Genomic DNA, 22979 nt, shown 5'->3' on the forward strand with positions numbered 1-22979 from the left:
AACTCGAGTGGTGACACGTTTCTGTGGGCCTTTAACTTTCCAAAAGAGACAATTATAATATCTTCTGCCATCAATACTTCAAAATTACTCCTAGTGGAAATTCAGTTTATTTTAAAAAATAATTCTATAATTTCATTTAAAAAAGCTTTAATCAATAATTATTTTCAACATTAATCTCGGCCAAACATGCTACAAGACCATTTATTCTGCCTGGTCAAAGGAAAATTAGTTACAGAAACCATGAGACGGACATTAGTCTATGATGGTTAATAAAGGAAAATTCACAGACAAAAGCACATGGAAGCAGAATTTTTGACACATAATGCATAAAAAAAAACTGAAAAATGTCTATATATACAGAAGCAAACATAATACAAGCCCTAACATTGCGTCGAAAAGACATCCATTTACATTTGCAAAGAGTGTCCATGGTCAAACAAGGACAACCCAAAGACACAGGAATGTAAAATTAGCTATATAGAGAAAAAGTGAACAGTCTTGAAACAAACACTCATATGAAGATAGCATAGATGCAAATAACCTAACAGCACCAACATATCATTCATATTTTCCTATCCGAGTTCCAAAATTAGTTATATATAACACTTGCCAGACAACGACAAGCCCCACCGATTGGCATCAAGGTCACGCCCGGAAATAGAATAACACGCCTTCCTCTCCTTTTTGGCTGGAAGTCAGAGTGGGTAATCACAACTTTAGTGGTTCCCATAAACATGGCCAGAGCTCCCCTTCTCCTAAAAGCCTTTCACCTATCCGCAGCACCCAATTCCTGATTATGTGCTTCGGAAAATCATCACAGCTATATGCTGATTACACCCATCTCACCACACATTTAGTAGCATACAAGTACCTAATCACGGGAGCAAAGTCCTACAGTAAAGGACCCAAAAGGTAAAAAAAAAGAAAGTTTAGTAGCATACCTATTTTCTACACAATCTTCTAACGTCCACTAGTGTATTATAGCAAAAGTTAAGCCTATCAACAGTCAGGACTGACAAAATATTTTATCTCGTCCATAACAGAAGAGAAGTGCTCATTATTTGGCAGCAAGTAAAACCCAATGGTTGCTTGCTCCAGGAATAGCAATTTCACTTCCTGGCCAGCCTTCTCAAGCCCTTTGGCATAACCCAGTTGCCAGTCCTGAACAAGGTCTAAACCAGCAACCACTACAAGGCTCTTGGGAAAGACAGTCCCTTCGAGGCTTTGCCCCTTTGGCCCAAACGGGTTACATGCAGGATGGTCTCTATCTTCCCCTTCAGGAAGAAAAGCCCTCCAATACCAGTCTCGATCCTTCACTCTTACAAAATATCTCCCATCTAAACGCTTCTCCGACTCGGATCTTTCCTGCCCACCAAACAATGGGTTGAGCAGAACATTCCCAAACACTTCAATTCCGGACTCCACAGCTTTGAGAGCAACATGGTGCACAATGTTCCCACCCGAGCTATCCCCAGCCATGTAGATATGAACTTTCTTATCTTTCCGACTCTGAAGCCAAGATCTAGAGCTAACCCACTTAAGAGCTGTCCACCCATCATCGTAAGCACAGGGATACCTATTCTCAGGTGCACGCCTATAGTTCACAGACACCACAACGGCCTTACAGATACCAACCAGGCGACGACATAGCGTATCATATATGGCACTATTGGCCGAAGAATGAGCAAAACTTCCACCGTGGAAGAATATGATGACAGGAACAACCTCAGAGCTCACAGGTTTCTCAAGCTCAAGAATGCTCACTGGACGCTCCTCTCCCTCAGCAGGACGATAGATTCGCGTAAGGAGATTGGTTTCACGGTCAACAATGACATCAAAAGAGAACACTCCATCCACGAGGTTCGCATTTGCTGGAACTTTCCGATCAAGGAACTCTGCCAAGTCCCGGTTGAAAGTGCCATCCGGACGACAAAGAAGATTGTATGCCAACTTGAAATTTGAGATCAGAACCCACATATTCAGCGAAACCACCATCTACACCAATTTTATTTTCATTTTAAAAAAATAAAAGAAAAGGATAATAATAATAATAGGAAGAAGAAAATAATTTAAACCGAGGATAATTAGAAACGGAGAATAAATCCAATAAACCCCATAATTTTGGGAAAACCGATGAATCCAACTTCCCAAATCAGCACATTGAATGACAAACCCTAAACAGTGAAACCGCGTTAGGTGGAACAAGGAACTGATCCAACCAAAACCGGAAATTATTTCACAAACAGAACAAACCACGACCTACTCTTCCACGAAACGAAAACATGTCCAAACTAAAAACCCAAAACGATGAGGAAGAATCACCGATACGAGAGTGATTATTATTTGAATAAAGCTATACAGCTAAAAGAAGATAGAAATAAAAACGACAGCATACAGCAGAAAGAAAAAGAAAAACAGAACAAAAGAAAAAAAGAAAGAGAAAAAATCAGAAGCGAAAGAAGAAAGATTGGCATCAGGAAACACGGTACGGTTGAAGAACTGGAAATTGTATGAGAAAAATATGGAATCGAAAAGATAAGAGAGAGAAGGGGCGTACCTTAGAATCGTTGGGGTTGAGTTCGTTAGTCCCAGCCATTGAAGCGATCCTGTATTCCGATTACAGATCGGCGAGGCAGTAGGTGAGTTGAGAATCAGAAAAGGCGTGGAGGAGGGAAATCCATAAAGCAGGGGAATCGTGTTATGTGAGATCGAGGAAAAAGGGTTGTTTGTTGGTTAATTTATGATGAGTGTGGGGATTGCAGGGTGATGAGTTGAGAGAGTTAAGTTGGTGAGTGGCAGAGAAAGAGGAATAGGATGGTGAAGGATAAGAAACGGTGCGCACTGTAGAAAATGCTAAAGTGGCACAGGGATACAGGGAGGGAAGGGCCAATGGGAGGAAGGAAAGGCCCAAATAGAACTATTGGGTGGGGCCCAGTGGCGAATCGCTTTCTCCAATTACTGGTTTTTGTTTTGGGTCGTGAAATTGAAATGTGTGATAAAAATGGAAAGAAGGGGAGAGACAAAAAAGAGGGTGAATCAGTTCCTGGAACGTGACGTGGCACTTGAAGACAGACATCCCCGTTTGTTTGCGTTCGGAATTCCACTTCCACAATTTTGGCATCATAATAATTCTGTCAAGTGTCAACTACTAAATGCTGCACTCTACTGTCTACCACTGATCAAGATTCCACCCACACTAATAATTCACTTTTTTCTTCTTCTTCTCCTTCTTCTTCCTTTTCGTTTCTCCCACTCCACTGATCATTTTTAATTAAATTAATCCCTTTTAGTACATAACACTCACACACTTGGGTAATGACCAGGTCAAATCCTAGTTCAGAAAATGACGCATTAGCTAACTTAACTTATGCTATGACCAGGTCAAGGCCAGGTTCAAAGGAAAATGACATATCATTCATTAGTCCATTCCTCCTTCATCAACTCATAATTTATCACTAAATGTGTTTAATCTTCAGGATGATAACATGTTTAATTGGATCCCACATTTATAGTATTTATTTACTATTCAACTAACAATAAGAAAATTTATTTATTATTTTATTACTTTTCGAATAATCATCTAAAAATATTTATTGAGTATTTTAAAATTTATAAGTTCACCAAATAATTATTTTAACTTTTTGTTAATAATAAATACTCGTATGATACGTACATTCAATATGTTTATAAACATATATTTTTATCATCTTTATTCATAAATTATTATAAAATTATATATATATATATATATATATATATTCTCATATATAATTTATAAAACATATAAATATTTATACAACTTATATTTAATATTACTCTTATATATTATTAATCTTACTTTATCTTATTTTGGATATTGAGTGTAGATATTGTGGACAAGTGATAAGATTCTAACGATATTTTGATTGCTCTTTTATTTGGAGAGAATCTCCTCATTGATCAAAAGGGAAGATTTACCTCTAAAGATTCTTTTATACTGAAGTCATTAAAAGAGTTAAGATATATATGAGAGTGATTATCAAGTATTGAGTTGAAGTGATTATCCCTTGAGTTTATTGATATATTTATAGGATTAGCATGGATTGTGGGTTTATGTCCTTATTAGAATAGACTTACTTGGGAGAATAATAAAGTATAATAAATAATAACATAAGAGTAAATAATAACTAACATGCCAATCTACTGAGATTTGATTATAATGTGAAAATATGACGTAGATAGATATAGGTTTGGGTTGTTTCATAACGAACAACTTTAAATGAGCTTATTGGGTCATGCACTTAATAAGTCTTTTGGGCTAGGTAGGAACATACGTCCCCCTAGTCTCAAGAGTTTTGTTTAGGTCGAGTTGTATGACTTGCAAATGGGTAGGCCATTTGATCGAGTTCATAGTTAAGTCATTCAGTCATGTTTTGCAGGTGGATTGGCCTCGAGGTCAAGTTCATGAGATAATTAGGGCATTTGGTCGTGCTTTACAAGTGAATTGACCTCGGAACCAAGTTCTAATATATAATATTGCCTCGGAGCCAAGCTCTTTTTGGGATTTTAGGTAATTTTGGCCTTGTGGCTGAGCTTTTATCTAGGCTTCAAAGTAATTTTGGCCTTGGAGCTCTTATCTAAGCTTTAAATTAATTTTGGTCTCGTGGTCGAGCTTTATCCGAGCCTAAAGATAATTATGGCCTCGTGGTCGAACTCTATCCAAAGTAATTTTGACCTCATGGTCGAGCTCTCTCTAAGCTTAAAGTAGTATGTCATCGGGGTTGAGCTCTCTCTAAGTTTAAAGTAGTATGGCCCCGAGTTCGAGCTCTCTCTAAGCTTAAAATAATATGGTCTCGGGGTCGAGTTCTCTTTGAGCTTAAATATGGAGTTCTATTTGAACTTAAAATAATATGGCCTAGAGGTCAAGCTCTCTTTAAGCTTAAAATAATATGGCTTTGGGGTCGAACTCTTTCTAAGTTTAAATTAGTATGACCTCGGGTGCTCTTTCTAAGCTTAAAGTAGAATTGAGCTCTCTTTGAACTTAAAGTACAAATATTCAATATAATATTATATCATAATAAAATATTAAACATGAGTATCAAAATAACGCTTTCTTCAAAGTATTTCAAAACTAAGATCATAAATGCTCATACTAATACGAGTAATTATCAGTAATCATAGATTATCTTTACACAAGATGATGATAGTGAAAAATGTGAAGTCAGGATAAAGTTTTACCTAGACCTCACATGTCGATTATCTTATCTGGATATTTAATGTGGACTCTATAGACATGTGATAAGATCCTAAGGATGCTTTGATAACTGCTTTTGTTTGGAGAGGACCTTCTTGTTGGTGAGAGGAAAATAACCACATACAAAAACTTTTTTATGCTTAAATTAATAAAAGAATTAAAAACTATTATAAAATAATGTGAAAACATTACTATTATATTTATAAAATCAATATGATTTATGAGTTTATATCCCTATTAAAATAATATTTATATAACATAAATTATAATAAAAGAATACATAATAACTAACATATAAACTACTGAAATTTAGTATAATATATAAATTTAGTATAATATATAGATTTAGTATAATATATAGATGTGACGTAAACAAGTGTATGTTTGATTGTTTCGTAATACTTGAATAATCTTATTCAACTATAAATTTAATGTGTTTTTAATATAAGAATAATTATATATTTGTTGTCTTTCGGAACTCGAAACCTTCTCTGAAAAAAAACTCATTTTTTGAAAGTCTCATACTTTAATCCCAACTTTACTCCCAAAATTATTGTCTAAATCCTGTAAGAAAAAAAAAATTAAAATATCTAAATCAAATACACATTGTAGCGATAAAATGTTTATAATATAATATCTTTTCGATATAAGTTTCGATAATGATGAGTTTAGCAGAAAAAAAGTTAGTTATTTTTTTTACATTATATTTAAACTGTTTTTCAACATAACGTTTTTAGTTAATCTGATCATATATTTTAATTTATCTCTGTAATAGAAAGAAACATACGTTTATTTATATATTTTATTATTATTTATAACTATTTTTATTTAAATAAAATTAAAATTTCATATTCATAGTAAATCTATTATTTTATTTAAAATTTTAAAAATAATAAATATTCAAGATATTATAAAATATATCCAAGATATTTATAATTAATATCTTATTCTCATATTCTATTACATTATTTTTAAGAAGATATTATGGTATTATAATTGATATTTAGATATATGTAATATATTATGAAACAATAATTAATTATATAATATTTTTATGATATAATATTTGACTATTTTCAAATATGAGATAAGAAACATCTATTTGAAAAAATTTATACTAAATTTTCATTGATTTATCAACCTTTACCCATTCCCTTGTGTTATAAACCGATAACTATATAGTTGGATGGATAGTTTTTGATCATAGGTTTTAACTCGTCACAAAAACAATTCTTTAGTGTTCGTGGATAAATTTTTTATCTTTCTTTGTTTTGGTTTTAACTACTTTAGAAGAAAATCAATGTTTATTTATATGATTTATTATTTTTATTGAAATAAAATTAAAAAAATCATATTCATAGTAAGTCTACTTTATTTTTTGTTTAAAATTTTAAAAATATTAAATATTCAAACATATAATAATCAAACCTAAAAAATGCAGATATATTAAGAAGTTAGTTGAATTAATATAATTTTGCTATTATGACAGATTATCATCTTTGACTTTTAAATTTAGTTCGAAATCTATTTATTTTAAATTATTATTATATTATTTAAATTAAATTATAAATTATATTATTTTTTACTCTTTTTTAAATAATATTAATTGTTGTTTTATATTATTATATAGAAATAAATATAAAATTGACAATTAGAAGTCGACTTAATAAGACACACTAAAATAGACCAAAAAAAAAGTTTGGGCTTGCCCAGAAAATAAAGATTGGGCCTCTTATAAAACAGCATAAAATCAGAAATCGTTTCGTTTTCGTGAATCTCCTTTGTTCGACTACGGATCCTCGTTCCCTTTGGTGTGCTGTGTTTGGGTTTGCCGCTGTTTTCTGTACTGCGTGTTCTGTTATTGTTGTTTGAATGCTGAGGTATTTACTTCTACTTTCATTTCGCATTCTTTCATAAAACCTGTTAAAATCCACCTAAATTTTCTTCTTGTTCATCTTTTTCCCCTTTTTGTTTGTGAGTAATGCTAACCTAGCATACTCAATTTGGATGATTGGGTGGGGTTTCGGGGTATGACGGAGTAGTATTGTGTAAATAATATATCTACTCTGCATAGGATCAAAATAATCATGATGTCCTTCCCTTGAAACTTTCCTATTCGAACCATGTGCTGTGTGAATTTGCAATTAACCATTATTCATTTGAAATTATGTGTTATGGTGGTTTCTTCTCTAACCCATTAAAAAAATCGTTTTTTTTTATCATATTCTTATTCATTTATTAGAATATTTACATCTGATTTGCCTGCAACGATGTGTTGAGGGTTCGGCATATGGATGCCCTTCCAGAGAAAAAATGGATATTTATTTTTGCTTTTCTTTTTCTTTCTTAACTCTATTACTTGAGAAATGGCTGCCAATAAACCCTTATATATATTCAAAGATTTTAGTTTTAGGTTTTTCTTTCCCACTTTTCTCACTTATAAACCCTTGTCTTTCATCTAAACAAAAACTATAATCCCTACACAGTCAAAATAATATTTTTTTTAGGTTAGTTAGAATATACTTTTTATGCCATAATATTATGCTGTGTGTTAGTTATTGACATGTTTTTATGAGTGTTCATAATCTTCTCATTGTTGCATGTTACTTCTCTAAAATTAAATACTCGTTCTATCACTGATTGACCATGATGTAATGACTAGTCTAATTTAAAAACCATCACTGTAATAGGGTAATGCTCCTCTTGTTAGCTTCTTGATTCATTTAAAGTTTTGGCAGCAGAGTTTTGAAATTTTATGAACAAAACTGATCCCAAACTGATCACGTTCTTATCTCAGGATAAGGAAAGAGGAATGATATACACAGCCATTGACACGTTCTACCTCACGGACGAGCAGTTAGCAAATTCACCTTCTAGAAAAGATGGCATAGATGAAGCCACCGAGACAACCCTTAGAATCTATGGCTGTGATCTTGTCCAAGAAAGTGGCATTTTGCTCAGATTGTATCCTTTTGATTGTGTTCATTTTCATTTTGCTTCCATTCTTGTTCCAAATTGTTACCTTAATTCTTAGAAAGGCCACAAGCAGTCATGGCTACTGGGCAGGTTCTATTTCATCGTTTCTATTGCAAGAAGTCGTTTGCACGGTTCAATGTCAAGGTCATTATTATCTCGTGATATATTATCTTTCTTGTCTTTTCTCTGTACTTTGTGAATTATTATGCTCATAGTGTTTCTTTGCAGAAAGTTGCTGCAAGCTGTGTATGGTTGGCTTCAAAACTGGAGGAAAATCCTAGAAAAGCCAGACAAGTAATTATTGTTTTTCACAGAATGGAGTGCAGGAGGGAGAACTTTCCCATGGAGCATTTAGACTTGTATTCTAAGGTCAGAAGCTTTTAATGTTCACTTTTCTTAGTCTATATAATACACAGACGTAATATTTGTTCCAATCCTCAAAGCTCGAACTTGCATAAAAGTATAATTCCATTTTTTAGTGATAATTTGATGTGATTTGAGCATCAAAAACACTTATTTCCCGAGGATCCAAACACATTCTATGAAATTCATTTCAACAATTCTAGTTATTTCATATTTTGAATGTTTTCTGTTTTCTTTCTTCATGAACAGAAATATGTTGATTTGAAAATGGAACTGAGCAGAACAGAAAGACATATTTTGAAAGAGATGGGGTTCATCTGTCATGTTGAACATCCTCACAAGTTTATATCAAATTATCTTGCTACCCTTGAAACACCTCCAGAATTGAGGCAAGAAGCTTGGAATCTGGCTAATGATAGGTACATAATTGCAGATATTATTTTTATTTTTCTGCTTGTGCGTTTCTGTGCTTGTCCATACATTTACCGTCATTTATTCCCTTCCACATGATTCCTGAATTAGACTGTATTTTTTGTTCTGTTCAACGCTGGGAAGTCTGTTTCTACAGTTTTTTGCTGTGATTCCAGTTTGGACCTTTTTAGTAAGGTGATTGTACTTGTGCTGTTTAAAGGATTTAATTGTGTCTGGGTATAGTTAAAATAGTAGTGGGTTATAAAAATGAGCATATGTTTTAAGAAAGTCTAGACAGAGGAATGCCTAAGGTGTGGCACTAATTCGGTATAAATATTTTTCATACTTGTTTAACTATGAAACCCATTTAGGCTGTTGGAACTTATCATGTAAACATTCGATCCAAAATCCAAGCATAATTTGTAGTGGAGTAAAATGTTTCTTTAATACTCACTTGCCTCACTGCATTTCACTACTATTTTTGATGATGACTTTTATTTGCAATCTTTTCCTCGAACATTATGTTTGCTGTCTCGTGTTTTCTGCTTCGTTGACACTTTTTTCATGCAGTTTGAGAACTACATTGTGTGTTCGATTTAAGAGTGAGGTGGTGGCTTGTGGAGTTGTATATGCTGCTGCTCGTAGGTTCCATGTACCCCTCCCTGAGAACCCACCATGGTGGAAGGCATTTGATGGGGAGAAATCTGGGATTGATGAAGTCTGTAGGGTTCTGGCTCATCTTTATAGCCTTCCAAAGGCACAATATATACCAGTCTGCAAAGACGGGGACTTTACATTCTCCAACAAATCAGTGGAATCAAAGTCCCAATCAACACCAAAGGTGATACCCTCTTCATCCTCATTTACTCTGTAACTTGCCATATCATTATATCAGCATCTCTTGCCTGTTGAGACAAATTTCCAAACCTGCATTATTGACAATCTTTTCTAGCGTTGTGGCAATAACATATTTTATATCACTGACAATTTGTAGGATGTTCTACAACATAGTCCACCAGCTGATACTGACACCTCCATGCCAAAGGGTCCTCAAGGAGAAGCTAACATTGAATCCATTGGTGGCAAGGATGCTATGGTTAAGGTAGCCATTGATAAACTGAAAGATTCTAAAAGGTCTGATGATGAATCGAAAGGCATGTCTACGGACGGAGAGGCAAAAGAGGAACACATGCTGAAGTCCAAGTCTGACCGTAAAACTGAGGTCATTGGTGAGACACGCAGGGACAGGGATAGGGACCGAGATAGGGACAGGGATAGGGACCGTGATAGGGACAGGGACAGAACAAAATCCAGAGATAGGGATCGAGGAAGGGATTCGGACAAAGAACGAGAACGAGAGGGTCACCGTTCTAGGGAGAGAGCAAAGGACTCAGGTTTCTTTATAGATTTCTTGTATTAGTGTTTTTGTTTTTTCTTTTGTCTTCTGTTAAATATTTTATTTTTGTATTGGATGCAGGACATTCAGAGAAGTCAAAACGCCATTCATCACACGGTATAATTCTGTACTGATGGTGTTTTGCATTGGTCTTCCTTTAGCCTTGAATCTTCTGAACATATTTCAATTTTACAGATCGGGATTACCATGGTTCTTCTTACTCGTTAAGGGAGAAAGATCGACATCGACATCATTGACATTATTTTTCTTACTTGTTAAGGGAAAGATCGACCTACCTTGACATTATTTAGAACATCTTCGAAGATGTACGTGCTTGGATAACGTCCTTTCATCTTATAACCAGTGATTACTGTTTTTTAAGTACAGGGAGGATATAAACATTTTGGGACTCATTTTCTGTCAATACTATGTATTTACGTAAACATTAACATTATGTCTAAATATTTGTAGTCATTTGTACGTGTATAAACACTTATGTATAATTGATTTTAGTCCAACAGTGTTAAATCATTTGTATAAGCTGAATGTATTCTTTAAGTGGTTCTGAATATATTGGTATAAGTTAAAATTAATAGATAAATGGTTATAATTTTATAAGTTATTTACGTAATATTTTTATACTATTTATATAAATATTCTTTCATAAGATAAATTTAAATAAATTGTATTAAAGGAAGAGTTAATGATGTTATTTTTATGTGATGTAGTCACAGTCACATTTAAGTCTAATTGAGGTTTCAAATAAGATAATTTTATATATTTGCAATGAATACACTTTTTTCTTTTAAATTTGGACGTAAAATTGAATTTTTTTCAAATACATTTATGTTGAAATACCATTTTGAATTATTTAACACATTTTTTAACTAAATGTATTATTATATTTAAAGTTTGAAAACCAAAATATATTATTTCAAGTTACATTTCAGATTGGGATTACTATAGTTAGTCTTACTCCAGGGAAAATGTATTTAAAATATCTTTGAAAAGTTACCTACTTAAGCATGTAATTTTATTCTATAATTAATGATTGCTATCTTATTTCAAACTATATCTTACTTCAAATTATATTTTGGAATAAAAAATATTATTTTAAACTACATTTTAATTAAAATGTCATTACGGAATATGGTTTATTTATAACTTTTATGTCTTATTAAATGTAATAATTGTTCGTTGCTTTTATTATTTTCAAAATCTTAGACTATTTACATCTATTTAATGTAAATAGAAAAAATTGTAGGAGAGACTTGAATAAAATTTTAAATCTTTTTTCAAAATCATGTTTAATATGATATTAGACTATTTGCAATAGTTATTAAATACATATGTATTTAAAATTGCTTTTATAGAAAACATTTAAAAAATTAAAGCAATAAGACACTTATTCTTATATTTGTTTGTTTTAAACTAAGATTTTCTTTAAACACTCTTAAGAGGTTTCACTAATCAAAAAGAATTACAACGAGTTTAACCATTCTTAGTATACAACCAATCCAACTAGTTAGGATGAACATCCATTCTTGGTATGAACTAATCTAATCGACTAGACTGTTTAACTCCACTCAGTTAAACTTACAAGTATTTTATTTCACTTTTGAAAGAAAACAACAATGTTTTACGGATTACAAGAATAAAATATGTAATTCTCATATAGAGGATTTAAATTCAATACAAAGAAATTATGAAAACTTGTAAAGAACTTTTTCTTTTTCAAACAAAAAATATTAAATGATGTAAGCTTTAGAGATAATAGTAGCATGAGAGTATGCACAAATAATTCTTGATTTTTAGTTCTTGATTTCTTCTCTTCATACAATCCTCCTTATATAGGCTTCTTTGAAAAATATGTTACTTAGAGCTTTTGACTTTACGTAGAGATGTAGCCTTTTGTACTAGATCAAAAGCTATGTTGCTTCTTGTAAAGGTAATTGTGCTATGAATGGAAGAGACATGTAGAAAGAATGAAGAAAACATTCCTTGAATATCTTCATTCTCTAAACGTTCTTCTGATTTTGATGCAGGATTTTGAATAAAGTGTACTGATATGATCTGCACAGAAAAAGAGAGCACAACAAACCTACAAAAGAATACTACAACATACATGTAATAAAGTGTTAGACAATCCTAATCATTTAGGAATTATATGTGTATTATCGTTTAAGCGTTATCTGTTTGAGTAACTTATAACGTTTAAGATATTTTAAATATAACATTTAGCGATTGCATTTAATATCCTAAACGATTCACATTATTAGACGCTATGTTAAACTTCAATATTAGGTTTGCTTAGACGATTCTATCTTAACTTGTAGCGTTTAGACAATCTGGTCTTAATATGTAGCTTTTAGACGATCTTTGTCTTAACAATCTTTCCGTTTTTTATGTTTAACAAATATTTATGCTAACACAAAATTGGTATCAAATATATTGCTAGACGTTATAGAGTTGTTCAGAGTATATATAAGTTCATTCAATTCTATCATGCTAGTCATTTAGCTATCTTTTTCTGAAAGAATTTTCATGTATATCAGAGAGGAGGGCTAGTTATCTAGCTTTCTTTACATAGCATTAAATCATATGGATATATCAGAGTATTGAATATAACATAGCTTTATATGCATAGTATCACAATATTTATTCAATATCAAACATTTAACGAAGAATTAAGCGATCTTAGTCGTAGACATTGTACATGTATTATTGTTTAGATGTTGTATGTTTGAGTAACTTATAACTTTTAAGACATTTTAAATAAAATGTTTAGTGCTCACATTTAATATCCTAGATGATTCACGTTATTAGACACTATTTTGTTTAGACACTTTGTTAAACTTTAAAACTATGTTTGTTTAAACGATCCTACTTAACCCGTAACGTTTAGACAATCTTGTCTTAACACATAGCATTTAAGCGATCTTTGTCTTTAATATTTTTTATTCTTTAAATTATTATTTATGTCTAATGAATAACTTAAATTGTTATATACATATTTTCCACTTCTTGAAAATTTTAGAAGAGTTAATATAATTTAATTTAGGGTTGGAGATAAAAAATAATAAGAAATAGAAAGAAATATAATTTGAAATGATTGCGAGAAAAATTATCAACATAAATAGTGTGTAAAATACGCATTAAAATTTAATAAGAAAATATTATAAAACCTAACTAATATAATCGAGAGACTAAGTTTTATTTTATTTTTTAAATTTCTGTCTAATAGTTTATAATATAAGAATAAATAGTTTTCAATTTTGATTAATGGTGTTTGTGAAAATTTAAATGTCTTTTCTTTTATTAATAAACATCTGAATAAAAAATTGTCTTAGGTCATAATAGTGTCTTTGATACCATTATTATAGAATACATGAGATAAAGACTTAATACTTTGATCATTCAAATCTGCATTGCTTAAATTTAGTTTCTGTAGTTTTTTAATTAATGTAATTCGGTTAAATACTTTATAGTTATTTCATGGAATCACAATAGGATTAGTTAAAACAATCAATTCTTTCTTGCTTTTGATTTCTCCCACTCCAGTAATCATTTTTAATTAAATTAATGCCTTTTAGTACTTCATCCTTTCATATGCACTCTATACTATAAACAATCTCACTCATAAATTATTGCGAAATTAGAAATTTAAATACATTCATCAAACTCAATTCATCTTCCTAACATAATTTATAATTTTAATAATTAAAATTAATACTGTATATATTTTTAAGATATTATGAAATTTTTTCAAAATATGTATAATTAATATCTTATGATATAATAATTATTAATAAATTTTATTATAGTTGAAATATATTTTGATATAATAATAGATTATCTAATAAATATAAGATATTATGATATAATATCTAAATGTAACATATTATAATATAATAATTAATTATCTAAATATAAAATATTATGATATAGTAATATTATATAATATCTTTAAAATATTATATTTTATTATCTTCTAACCTCTATGTGTTCATTTATAAATAAAATATAAATGTAATATCTTCCTATAAAGATAAACACATTCTCACCTAGAATTCTTATAATATTCATATTTAATAATACTCTTATATATTATATATTTGTTTTTCTCAAAAACTCAAAGCTTTCACAAAAAAGACAAAAGCTCATTCCATGAAAATCTCATACTTGATAAAATGTTGATAATTTTTTTATATAAGTTGAGATAAGGATAAGTTTAGTTCTAAAAAAACTAGTTAATTTTTACATTATACTACATTTTGAACTGTTTTCTAATAAACGATCTTTTGACAGTGTATCATTAACAATTTACAGAAGGAAACTATGGTTATTTATATAAATTATTATTTTTAATTATTTTTATTGAAATAAAATTAAATTTTTATATTCATAATATGTCTACTATTTTATTTAAAGTTTTAAAAATAATAAATATTTAAGATATTATAAAATATATCCAAAATATTTATAATTAATATATTATTCTATATTCTAATATATTTTTGTGATATTATGATATTATTATTGATTATTTAATACATATAATATATATAATATAATAATTAATTATATAATATTTTTATAAATATAATATTTGATTATATTTAAGTATGACATAAGAAGTTTATAAATAGAGTATCTATATCATAGAATAAACACTAAATTCTCACGTACAATAGAATTCTTATTCAATTCTCATTCAATATTATTCTCATATCATACATTTTTTCTCTTTACTGGGCAAAAGCTCCACCGGAAGAGTCTCATACCCTACTTGGATACTACAAGCTCAAATTCAGTAAGAACAAATGCATTTCTTTTTAATATTTTGAATCAAATACACATATTAGGAATGAAATGTTTATTATATAATAATTTTTAGATATAATATAAGTTTCAAAAATGATAAGTTTATTAGATCTAAAGAAAATTTAGTTATCTTTAAACTATACTATATTTTGAAATGTTTTTTAATAGAAAGTTTTTAATTAATTTACCCTGAACTAATCTTTTCATTAATTTTAATTTTGATGATTCTTATACGGATAATTACATTGTTGGAACGGTTTAGTGTCTTGATCATAGATTTTAACTCGTCACAAAAACAACAAATTTATGAATTTCTTTTCCAACCACCTATAATAGAAGAATTTAATAGTGTAATGCTCCTATCTTCTTATCTTCTTGATTCACTCTAAAGTTTTGGCAGAGTTTTAAAATTTCATGCACAAAACTGTTCCTGTTCTTATCTCAGGATAAAGAAAGAGGGATGATATACACAGCAATCGACACCTTCTATGTCACGGACGAGCAGCTAGCAAACTCACCTTCTAGAAAAGATGGCATAGATGAAGCCACGGAGACCACCCTTAGAATCTATGGCTGTGATCTTGTCCAAGAGAGTGGCATTTTGCTTAGATTGTATCCTTTTGATTGTGTTCATTTTCATTTTGCATCAATGCTTGTTCCAAATTGTTACCTTAATTCTTAGACAGGCCACAAGCAGTCATGGCTACTGGGCAGATTCTATTTCATCGTTTCTATTGCAAGAAGTCGTTTGCACGGTTCGATGTCAAGGTCATTATCATCTTGTCATATATTATCTTCTTTGTCTTCTTTCATATTTTGTGAATTATTACGCTCATAGCGTCTCTTTGCAGAAAGTTGCTGCAAGCTGTGTATGGTTGGCTTCAAAACTAGAGGAAAATCCTAGAAAAGCCAGACAAGTAATTATTGTTTTTCACAGGATGGAGTGCAGGAAGGAGAACTTTCCCATGGAGCATTTATACTTGTGTTCCAAGGTCAGAAGCTTCTAATTTTTACTTTTCTTAGCATATAATACACATAACTACTATTGGAATTCCATTTTTTTTGTGATAATTTGATGTCATTTGAACTTCAAAAACACACTTATTTCACGACACCCTTATTCATTTCAACAATTCTAATTATTTCATATTTTGAATGTTTTCGGTTTTCTTGATGAACAGAAATATGTTGATTTAAAAATGGAATTGAGGGTAACAGAAAGACATATTTTGAAAGAAACGGGATTCATTTGTCACGTTGAACCTCCTCATAAATTTATACCAACCTACCTTGCTATCCTTGAAACACCTCCAGAATTGAGGCAAGAAGCTTGGAATCTGGCTAATGATAGGTACATAATTGCAGATATTAGTTTTATTTTTCTGCTAGTGCGTTTGTGTGCTTCGTTGACACTTTTTTCATGCAGTTTGAGAACTACATTGTGTGTTCGATTTAAGAGTGAGGTGGTGGCTTGTGGAGTTGTATATGCTGCTGCTCGTAGGTTCCATGTACCCCTTCCTGAGAACCCGCCATGGTGGAAAGCATTTGACGGGGAGAAATCTGAGATTGATGAAGTCTGCAGGGTTTTGGCTCATCTTTATAGCCTTCCAAAGACACAATATATACCAGTCTGCAAAGATTCTAGAATGTCTGATGATGAATCGAAAGACATGACAAAAGAGGAACACGTACTGAAGTCCAAGTCTGACTGTAGAAGTGAGGTCATTGGCGAGACATGTAAGGATAAGGATAGGAATCGAGATAGGAACAGGAAAAGAGATAGAGATAGAGACATGTACAGAACAAAATCAAGAGATAGCGATAGAAGAGGATATAAACATTTTTGAATTACCATGGTTCGTCTTATTTGTCAAGGAAAAAATACATTTACAATATCTTTAAAAATTTACCTATACTTGAATCACATCCTTTGATATTGTATTCAATGATCATTACCTTTTCAGTACTTTAAATAAAATATGTTTACGAATATAAACATTTTAAGACTTATTTATTTATCGTTTTATTTCAAACTATATTTAGAGATAAAAAATGTACTATTTCTTATTATGTTGTTAAAATATAATTATTATGTTTTATTAAATATAATAATGGTTGGTTGCTTTTATTATTTTAAAAATATTAGACTATTTACATTTTTTAAGATAATAGAAGAAGTTGTTGGAAAGTGTTTCGAGTACGAGGTTAAGATCAAATGTCTAAGCTATGATATTTTGTGAAAGTTTGAATGATGTCCAGAAGTCCTGGTTTTGTATCAAATTGGTCCTACTAGAAAGGTACCTAGAGAAGGCACTATCTCATACTGTGTTAATGTGACCTTGAAGTGGGCGGTATTTACTTCTTCTCCTGTTGAAGTATGACGAGAACATCTCTCGAAATTTCGCTTACAAGGCGGGCTCCTCTCCTCCCGTTTGGTTTTAATATACTTCTTAAGGTGACGTGTTCAGATTAACTCCTCAATTTTGTCTTGAAGGGTAGTGCGCTCTTCAATCGTGTATTCCGTGTTCTTATGATACAATCATGATTATAATTTTATAAATTATTTACATAATATTTTGTACTGTTTATATACATATTCTTTCATAAGATAAATTTAAATGAAGATTTAATGATATTATTTTTATGTGATGTAGTCACAATCACGTTTAAGTCTAATAATTTCATATATTTGCAATGATAACATAGAATTGTTATAGTGTTTTTTTTTTCATTTTAAATTTGGATGCAAAATTGAAATTTTCTCAAATGTGGATATAATCTGGTATAAATATAGTTTTCTTAATTCAATTATGATGTATTAAATGACATTTCAAGCAATGTTTAAGTTATTTATATTGTTGAACACATTTCTATTTTAAATATCGATCTAAAATATTGAAAAATCAAAATATATTATTTCAAATTATTGGAATTACTATAATTCGTCTTGTAAAGGAAAAAATATATTTAAAAGATATATCTACTTGAACTAACCATTGTTTGATTTTATAATCAATTATCACTACCTTCTAAATATTCAGATAAAGAATGTTTACAAATATAAATATTTTAAGGTTTATTGGCTGTGTTATTTCAAACTATATTTAAGAATAAAACATATATTATTTCAAACTACATTTTAATTAAAATATAATTGCGGAATACAGTTTAAATATAAGAATTATTGGTTGTTTTTATTATTTTCAAAATATTAAACTATTTACATCTATCTAATGCCTTCTTAAGATAGTAGAAAAAGTTCTAGAAGGTATCTTTGATTCTTTAAATCATATTTATGTTTAATGAATAATTTGAAATGAAGATAATTTAGAAAAGGTAATATAATTAAATTTAGGGTTGGAGATAAAAAAAATAATAATAACAAATAGAAAGGAGATAATCTGAAATGATCGAGGAAAAAATTATCCACATAAATAATGTGGAAAATACACATTGAAATTTATTAAGAAAATATTAGAAAACCTAACTAATACAGTCGAGAGACTAAGCTTTATTTATTTTTTTAATTTCTGTGTTCTAACTTATAATACAAGAATAAATGTTTTTCAATTTTTATTAATGGGATTTATGAAAATTTAAATGTCTTTTCTTTTATTAAGAAACAATCGAATAAAAGATTGTCTTAGTTCAAATACTGTCTTTGATACAATTATTCTAGAATACATGAGATAAAGACTTAATTGTACTTTTTTTCATTATTTCAGATGGAAAAAACTGTAATTTTAGTCATTAAAATCTGCATTTCTTAAATTTAGTTTCTGTAGTTTTTTAATTAATGAAATTTGGTTAAATACTTTATAGTTATACTTTTAGTATTGTAATGTCGTTTCATCACACCACATTACGATTCGTTAAAACTATAAATTTGACTTCACCATTAGTACTTTTTTTTTCTACTTATGGATATAGTTAGCTAATAAGAATGATATTGTCAAAAAGGAAAAATCTAATAACAATGAGATCTTCAATGTTACTAGCCTCTATAACGTGACAATTCATGTCGTGAAATGGCATGTTATTTGAATTCATTGTCCTGTCAATCTAATTCACGCTCAAATGTTAAAAGCTAGACAATATTAATATTTGAATTGAATTTCATTAGTCTGAAAATTATTAAAATTTAATCAGAACAATTAAAATTAAAGGAACCAAAATCACCAATGATCAGATTAAACAAATATATGATATGTGCGCAACTAGTTAACTACATAGATCGAACTACATTAGATGCATTAAGTGTAATATTAGTTCGGTCTCCAAACTAAATTATTCAAATTTAAATTAGAGCCTTTCTTCCACTTTTTTTTCAATCAACTCCTAGATTAAGTTTTTTTTTGTATGCCCACTGAGTATGAATTATTATATCTTTCAGTTTTATTCAAACAGAATTTGCATAACATACGTCTCAATTTCAGTAAATTGTGAACTGAAGTGAACTGATGATTTATTACTTTAGGTATCTAATCTATTCAATAAAATGTTTAAAATTATTTTTTAAAGACTGGAAACAAGGACATTTGGGCTGCAAACATGAATATTTTAGCTTGGATTGAGAATGGGTTATAATTATAAGAACCACCATCAAATAATATATCTAAAAGTTGATTTGATTCCAAAGATAGACAAACATGAAAGTGGATCCTAGGTGGTCACCCATGCTAACAAGGCAAATCAAGAAACTGCCATGCCATGGAAAAATCAGAAAGGACGGACTAACAAAAAGCTACAGAGGGAAAATCATTTATGGGTTAAATCAAAATACAAAACGAAGAAATCATCTGTCTTCAATTTCTTCATGACACTTCACTCCCCTCGTTAGCCTAGCATGGAGCAGGTACCATTTTACGCTTCTTGACTATTAACCGTCCTTCTATTGTCCCCTTGACGAACGTACAAGGATAAGGGAACCAGTTCAAGCAAAATTACTTTCATCAGCCTCTACTCTGTTGTTTCAGCTATTCATCTTCAAATTACCCGAATCACCAACTTCAAAGAGATTAGAAGGCAAGGCAGCAGGATCAAATTCAAAAGATCCTCTTGGAACACCCTCCCTCTCATTACCAGACATCTTATAAGAAGGAATTTGATGCGAGAACCTATAAAGCTCATGAGGCCGGACATAAAAATTGACCGCTCCATTCTCTGAAGTTTGCTGAAAGAGGCTAACAAATCCTTTCACTTTGCCCAGATAGGCAACAGCGATGACCACGTTTTCAGAAAAGTCTGATAAGATCTCCACATAGTCATAGTCATACGCTAAATGTTTATTTGGATCAGAACTCCAGTTGATATCCCAATCTCTGAAAATTGCCCATGTTTCTCCTTTACGGGGATATACCATATAAGAACCTCTGCCAGTTTCTTTTACACACCGCACCTGATGAGAGAACATAGTACGATCTGTAGTTTTCTGAGAACTACCAAGTCTGAACTTACCGCAGGCAATAGGCAAATCTGCATCCTGCCAATCAAGCTCTTCATCGTCATCTGGATCAGCCTCCAACCAAGTAATCTTCAACATGAAAGGGGAAAGCACTTTCTTGACTATAGCATAAAATCTTGGCATCGCATCACCGCTATCATACGCTGCCCATATTTGATTAACACCAAAGCGATCCGCCTCCTTGTCCATTTCGAAATCATTGAATTCTGCGTCAAAACAAGAAAGGATGTTTGGACTAGAAGGAATATTTGAATCCGGTGAAGGGCAGTTATGCTCTTTTGACTCGGATACATTCTCCGTGTTCTGATCAGCCACACCAGCAGTTGAAGTAGCTGGATTGTTGCTGTTGGACGCTCCATTTGTTGCCGGAACAGTCTTATTCTCAACGTCATCGGTTTTAGGCGGTTCATTTTGTCGTGGCGATTTGGAAGGAAATTCAAGATCTTCATCTTCAGAGGTTTCGGTATATGAAACACGCTGTTTTTTCCTTGAAGATCTCCTTGCACCAGCTCTTGAATGATCAAGATCATTTTCTTGAACATTAGCATCTCTCATCTCACCACTGTTTCTATCTTTGAAGCTTTTTCCTGCATCTGGTGCTGACTGTCTTACTCTCTTACTTCCAACATTTTTAGAGCATTGTGGCTCCATGACTTTGGATGCAGGAACAGAGCCATCTTTACTCTTTTCACAATGAGCACCAACTCCAGCAGCACATTTTTTCATAGATGTAGTATCTGACCGCACAAACCTGGCAGTACGTTCTCTAACAAGGGGTTTCTGAACAGTGCTTTCTGAATCTGGTTTTGGGGGACCAGGAATTGGAGCCTCTTTCTGGATATTTACTGAAGTAAACTTTGGCTGTGGCGGTGGAGCACCAAAATTAAAAACTTGAGCTTTAAATGATTTCATGCACTGCATACACAATAAGTTCACATTCACATATCGTATGGAGTACTCGAACTTAACACTACAATGTGGGCAAGTTGTCCAGAATGTCGGCCCAGCTTGGTTGTTGGAATCAGCGGAGTTAGGGTAAGAATTCTTCTGATAATTTGTTGCATGCTCATCACGCTTTGCAGTGAACACATTCTCATGTGAACTACGTTGTGATTCAGAACTTCTCTGACATTTTTCTACACCACGTTTTGCAGTGGATTTCTTCGCAGCACCTCTTACAGAGATTCCGAGCCGGCTGTCATACAAAGAACGTTTTTCTTGGTCACTCAAGACCCCATTGGCTTGCCCAATCAACTTGAAAGCAGCTTCTGCACCAGCGTACTTGTTCTTGTCAGGATGAAGTAGCAGTGCGAGCCTCCTGTACTGTTTCTTTATGATTGCTTCATCAGCAAATCTTTCGATCTGAAGTATCGCATACCAGTCCATGTCAGTGGCAGAGACCTTTTTATTGGCAGCATTGTGAACCTCACAGATGGTAAGAATCTGAGTAATGTTTTCAACATCAGCATACAGCTTTTTAGCCTTGGTAGCCAATCTGAGTGCATCCACAAAATCACCACTTTGCATTCTAGCTTCGGCCATTTTCCTAGTCCTCACAGCCTCATCTTTGTTGCACTCCATGGAGGAATTCAAATCAAAATCCAACCACCCTTATTTCTCTAAACCTCGCTTTAAATTGTAGAAAGGGCAATTTCTGTAATTATACCTATTCCCAATACACAAGTAGCACAATATTCTCACATGATACACAAAATAAACCTAACGCGATGAAATAAAACCTAACAGGATCTTATTCAGTGCTTAAGCAAAACATAGTACGTGCACGAATCAACGCACGTGCTCACAAAGCATTTAAATTAGGCATTCGACAATTAAAAGTTAAGACAAAAGGTACCAACCTGGTTTTTTAGAACAGTAAAGAAACACGAATCAAATGCGAAGAAACACTGAACATAACAAAACTTGATTGTGGAAGTTATTGGTTGGGAGAGAAACCAAAACCCTAAAATGAAGAGGTCCCACTCGAATGAGGAGAAGCACTGAGAAAGCAGAGAGAGAGAGACATTATAACAAAGAAAGCCTGAGAGCGCCTGAAAGCGGGAGCCAAGCTCCAAATAAAAAAAATTTAAAAGGCAAAGGAGGGAAAGACAAAAATGCTAAATGAGTGGGAGGGAACATGGGATTTTCGTGTGTTTATTCATGATTACATCAATTATTATTTTCACAATAAATATAAGAATAATTTCGTACGAATACTTAAATTATTTATTATTTTTGAGATTATAAATTTTATTTTGACTTTATGCAATGTTTTTTTAAAATAAACAAATACTTTTTCTTTACTTTCTTTT

General features: G+C 31.4%; 4 protein-coding genes across 4 annotated transcripts; 2 read left to right on the plus strand and 2 right to left on the minus strand.

Annotated features, from left to right (window-relative positions):
* Positions 1 to 327: 327 nt before the first annotated feature.
* Positions 328 to 2882, minus strand: LOC124826950 (gibberellin receptor GID1C). Its single transcript, XM_047299924.2, has 2 exons — positions 2558 to 2882; positions 328 to 1995 (listed from the first exon to the last, which is right to left on the minus strand). The coding sequence occupies exons 1-2, from the start codon at positions 2594 to 2596 to the stop codon at positions 1000 to 1002; spliced, it is 1035 nt and encodes a 344-aa protein (XP_047155880.2). The 5' UTR covers positions 2597 to 2882; the 3' UTR covers positions 328 to 999.
* A 4099-nt stretch (positions 2883 to 6981) lies between these two features.
* On the plus strand, positions 6982 to 10919 carry LOC124826949 (cyclin-L1-1-like). Its single transcript, XM_047299922.2, has 9 exons — positions 6982 to 7113; positions 8031 to 8197; positions 8272 to 8353; positions 8438 to 8578; positions 8822 to 8991; positions 9554 to 9824; positions 9978 to 10377; positions 10461 to 10496; positions 10575 to 10919. The coding sequence occupies exons 2-9, from the start codon at positions 8046 to 8048 to the stop codon at positions 10634 to 10636; spliced, it is 1314 nt and encodes a 437-aa protein (XP_047155878.1). The 5' UTR covers positions 6982 to 7113; positions 8031 to 8045; the 3' UTR covers positions 10637 to 10919.
* A 4744-nt stretch (positions 10920 to 15663) lies between these two features.
* Positions 15664 to 17050, plus strand: LOC148194543 (cyclin-L1-1-like). The gene is made up of 4 exons (XM_088096964.1): positions 15664 to 15815; positions 15890 to 15971; positions 16055 to 16195; positions 16385 to 17050. The coding sequence occupies exons 1-4, from the start codon at positions 15664 to 15666 to the stop codon at positions 17048 to 17050; spliced, it is 1041 nt and encodes a 346-aa protein (XP_087953090.1).
* A 2755-nt stretch (positions 17051 to 19805) lies between these two features.
* On the minus strand, positions 19806 to 22709 carry LOC148194544 (uncharacterized). The gene is made up of 2 exons (XM_088096963.1): positions 22527 to 22709; positions 19806 to 22333 (listed from the first exon to the last, which is right to left on the minus strand). The coding sequence occupies exon 2, from the start codon at positions 22246 to 22248 to the stop codon at positions 20176 to 20178; it is 2073 nt and encodes a 690-aa protein (XP_087953089.1). The 5' UTR covers positions 22249 to 22333; positions 22527 to 22709; the 3' UTR covers positions 19806 to 20175.
* Between the last annotated feature and the right edge of the window lie 270 nt (positions 22710 to 22979).

This window comes from Vigna umbellata, chromosome 8, assembly GCF_029865625.1.
Source record: "Vigna umbellata cultivar VRB3 chromosome 8, Vumbellata_1.0, whole genome shotgun sequence".
Taxonomy (NCBI): domain Eukaryota; kingdom Viridiplantae; phylum Streptophyta; class Magnoliopsida; order Fabales; family Fabaceae; genus Vigna; species Vigna umbellata.

What these genes read in the sequence shown, in the direction of transcription:
- LOC124826949 (XM_047299922.2), top strand. Translation starts at nt 8,046, where the DNA reads ATGATATACACAGCCATTGACACGTTCTACCTCACGGACGAGCAGTTA. An exon ending in AGTGGCATTTTGCTCAGATT is followed by an intron (nt 8,198 to 8,271) that starts GTATCCTTTTGA and finishes ATTCTTAGAAAG; the next exon opens with GCCACAAGCAGTCATGGCTA. An exon ending in GGAGAGAGCAAAGGACTCAG is followed by an intron (nt 10,378 to 10,460) that starts GTTTCTTTATAG and finishes TATTGGATGCAG; the next exon opens with GACATTCAGAGAAGTCAAAA.
- LOC124826950 (XM_047299924.2), bottom strand. Translation starts at nt 2,596, where the DNA reads ATGGCTGGGACTAACGAACTCAACCCCAACGATTCTAAG. An exon ending in TCAACCCCAACGATTCTAAG is followed by an intron (nt 1,996 to 2,557) that starts GTACGCCCCTTC and finishes AAATTGGTGTAG; the next exon opens with ATGGTGGTTTCGCTGAATAT.
- LOC148194544 (XM_088096963.1), bottom strand. Translation starts at nt 22,248, where the DNA reads ATGGAGTGCAACAAAGATGAGGCTGTGAGGACTAGGAAAATGGCCGAA.
- LOC148194543 (XM_088096964.1), top strand. Translation starts at nt 15,664, where the DNA reads ATGATATACACAGCAATCGACACCTTCTATGTCACGGACGAGCAGCTA. An exon ending in AGTGGCATTTTGCTTAGATT is followed by an intron (nt 15,816 to 15,889) that starts GTATCCTTTTGA and finishes ATTCTTAGACAG; the next exon opens with GCCACAAGCAGTCATGGCTA. An exon ending in TTGCACGGTTCGATGTCAAG is followed by an intron (nt 15,972 to 16,054) that starts GTCATTATCATC and finishes GTCTCTTTGCAG; the next exon opens with AAAGTTGCTGCAAGCTGTGT.